At 61.0% G+C, this 2,009-nt stretch overlaps 1 protein-coding gene across 2 annotated transcripts; it reads left to right on the top strand.

Moving 5' to 3' along the window:
* The first annotated feature begins 113 nt into the window (after nucleotides 1-113).
* LOC108524000 (receptor expression-enhancing protein 6-like) lies at nucleotides 114-2,009 on the top strand. Of its 2 annotated transcripts, none has more exons than XR_001883947.1 (2): nucleotides 114-705; nucleotides 1,642-2,009. XR_001883947.1 is itself a non-coding variant. In XM_017864788.1 (2 exons), the coding sequence occupies exons 1-2, from the start codon at nucleotides 390-392 to the stop codon at nucleotides 936-938; spliced, it is 405 nt and encodes a 134-aa protein (XP_017720277.1). In that variant the 5' UTR covers nucleotides 153-389; the 3' UTR covers nucleotides 939-1,187. The 2 variants fall into 2 exon arrangements, 1 of the variants encoding a protein (XP_017720277.1); XM_017864788.1 differs by lacking the exon at nucleotides 1,642-2,009 and adding an exon at nucleotides 850-1,187 and having other exon boundaries at nucleotides 153-705.

The raw sequence follows: 2,009 nt of genomic DNA, 5'->3' as shown, positions 1-2,009 counted from the left end.
TGGTGGAGGGCCCACCCTGAAGGGTGTCTGATGGTGAAAACCCAGGCCCATCCCAATAGGATGTCTGATGGTGAAGGGCCCCCCCAAAGGGTGTCTGATGGTGGAGACCCAAGCCTGCTCCAATAGGATGTCTGATGGTGGAGGACTCACCCTAAAGGATGTCTGATGGTGGAGGGCTCACCCTACAGGATGTCTGATAGGTGGAGGGCCCACCCTGAAGGGTATCTGATAGTGGAGGGCCCACCCTAAAGGATGTCTGATGGTGGAGGACTCACCCTAAAGGATGTCTGATGGTGGAGGGCTCACCCTACAGGATGTCTGATGGTGGAGGGCTCACCCTGAAGGGTGTCTGATGGTGAAAACCCAGGCCCATCCCAATAGGATGTCTGATGGTGAAGGGCCCCCCCAAAGGGTGTCTGATGGTGGAGACCAAGTTCCTGTCCAGGGTGGGCATCTGGTGGAGTAGTGCAGCCTCTCTCCCCTCCAGGGGCACAGAGCTGGGTGGGGCTGCGTGTAACTCCTGCCCTGCCCTGCAGTGCGCCTTCCTGTTGTTCTGCATGGCTCCCAGGCCCTGGAACGGGGCTCTCATGCTGTATCAGCGCGTCGTGCGCCCGCTGTTCCTAAGGCACCACGGGGCCGTGGACAGGATCGTGAACAACCTCAGCGGGCGAGCCCTGGACGCGGCAGCCGGAATAACCAGGAACGGTGGGTGCTTGCAGGAGCCCGCCTGCCTCTGACCGTCTCCTGTCTCCACCTTGCCTCCCTTTCTGACTTTGACCGCCCACTGTCTGGCATCTTGGCCGCCCCCTCTCACTGTCCGCCTCTCTCTCTCACGCTTCCGGGAACCAGTCTTGCAGGCCCTGGCCCGTAGCCGGGCAGGCGTCACCCCAGCGGCTGTGGCCGGGCCTTCCACTCCCCTGGAAGCTGACCGTACGTAACCCGTGGGGAGGTAGGAGCTGTGTGTGCATGTGTGTGCATGTGTTTGAGCGTATGTTTGCTGTTGCACATGTGTTATTGTGCGTGCATGTTTTGTCATGTGCATGAAGGTACATGTGTGTGCAAGGCTCAAGCATGTTTGGTGTTTCCATGTGTGTATGAGTGAGCAAGGGAGTGAGCATGGTTTCTCACGTGTGCATGTGTGACCACGTGTGCATGCATGTGCGTGCATGTGTGTGCAACCACGTGTGCGTGTGCGTACGTGCATGTGAGTGCGTGCATGTGACCACGTGTGCATGTGTGACCACGTGTGCATGTGTGTGTGTGAGTGCATGCATGTGCGTGCATGCATGTGTGCACAACCGTGTGCGTGTGTGCACACGTGAATGTGTGAGTGCGTGCATGTGTGACCAGGTGTGCATGTGTGTGCACGTGTGTGAGTGCGTGCATGTGTCCATGTGACGTGTGCATGTATGTGTGTGAGCGTGTGTGTGTGTGACTGCACATGTGCGTGCTGTGTGCACCCCTCTGTGTATAGGTGACCATGAAAGCGTGCGTGTGGTCGACACTATCTCTGCTGAGGGTGGCTGCCTGGCCCCTCGACTTTCCATGCTCACGTCCAGTAGCCTCAGTTCCACCTGTGGGCAGCTCGGCAGAGCCCAGGCCTGCCTCACCACCCTCCCCCGCCTGCCCCTCTCTCTGCAGTCAAGCCAAGCCAGACCCTGCAGCCGAAGGACAAGTGAAGCAGCCCCCTGGGTCTTGCAGGGACCTCCCGGCTGGTGAGGAGGGGGCCGCGCCGGGCTCCCAGGCCTCCACAGAGTCTTCAGCGCATCTCCCGACGGCAGCCCCCGCCAGTCCCTCGGGTCCAGGCAAGGCCCTGGGGGTCTCCTTAAATGCCACCTCGGGCAAGTCCCAGTCCCAGTCCTCGGCCACCCCCAGCTCTGAATCCCAGGGCCAGCTGCCCTCCGGCTCTGGCCATGGCAAGGCCCAGGGCCAGCGTCGGGCACGGGGCAGCTCCCAGCGGTCTCGGCAACGCACCCAGCTGCCTGGTACTTCCTCTGGCCCCTCCCAGT

Source organism: Rhinopithecus bieti, unplaced genomic scaffold (genome assembly GCF_001698545.2).
Source record: "Rhinopithecus bieti isolate Rb0 unplaced genomic scaffold, ASM169854v2 scaffold_81021, whole genome shotgun sequence".
Taxonomy (NCBI): domain Eukaryota; kingdom Metazoa; phylum Chordata; class Mammalia; order Primates; family Cercopithecidae; genus Rhinopithecus; species Rhinopithecus bieti.
Note: the sequence above shows the minus strand (reverse complement) of the source record. Positions and strands in the feature narration are given on the sequence as shown.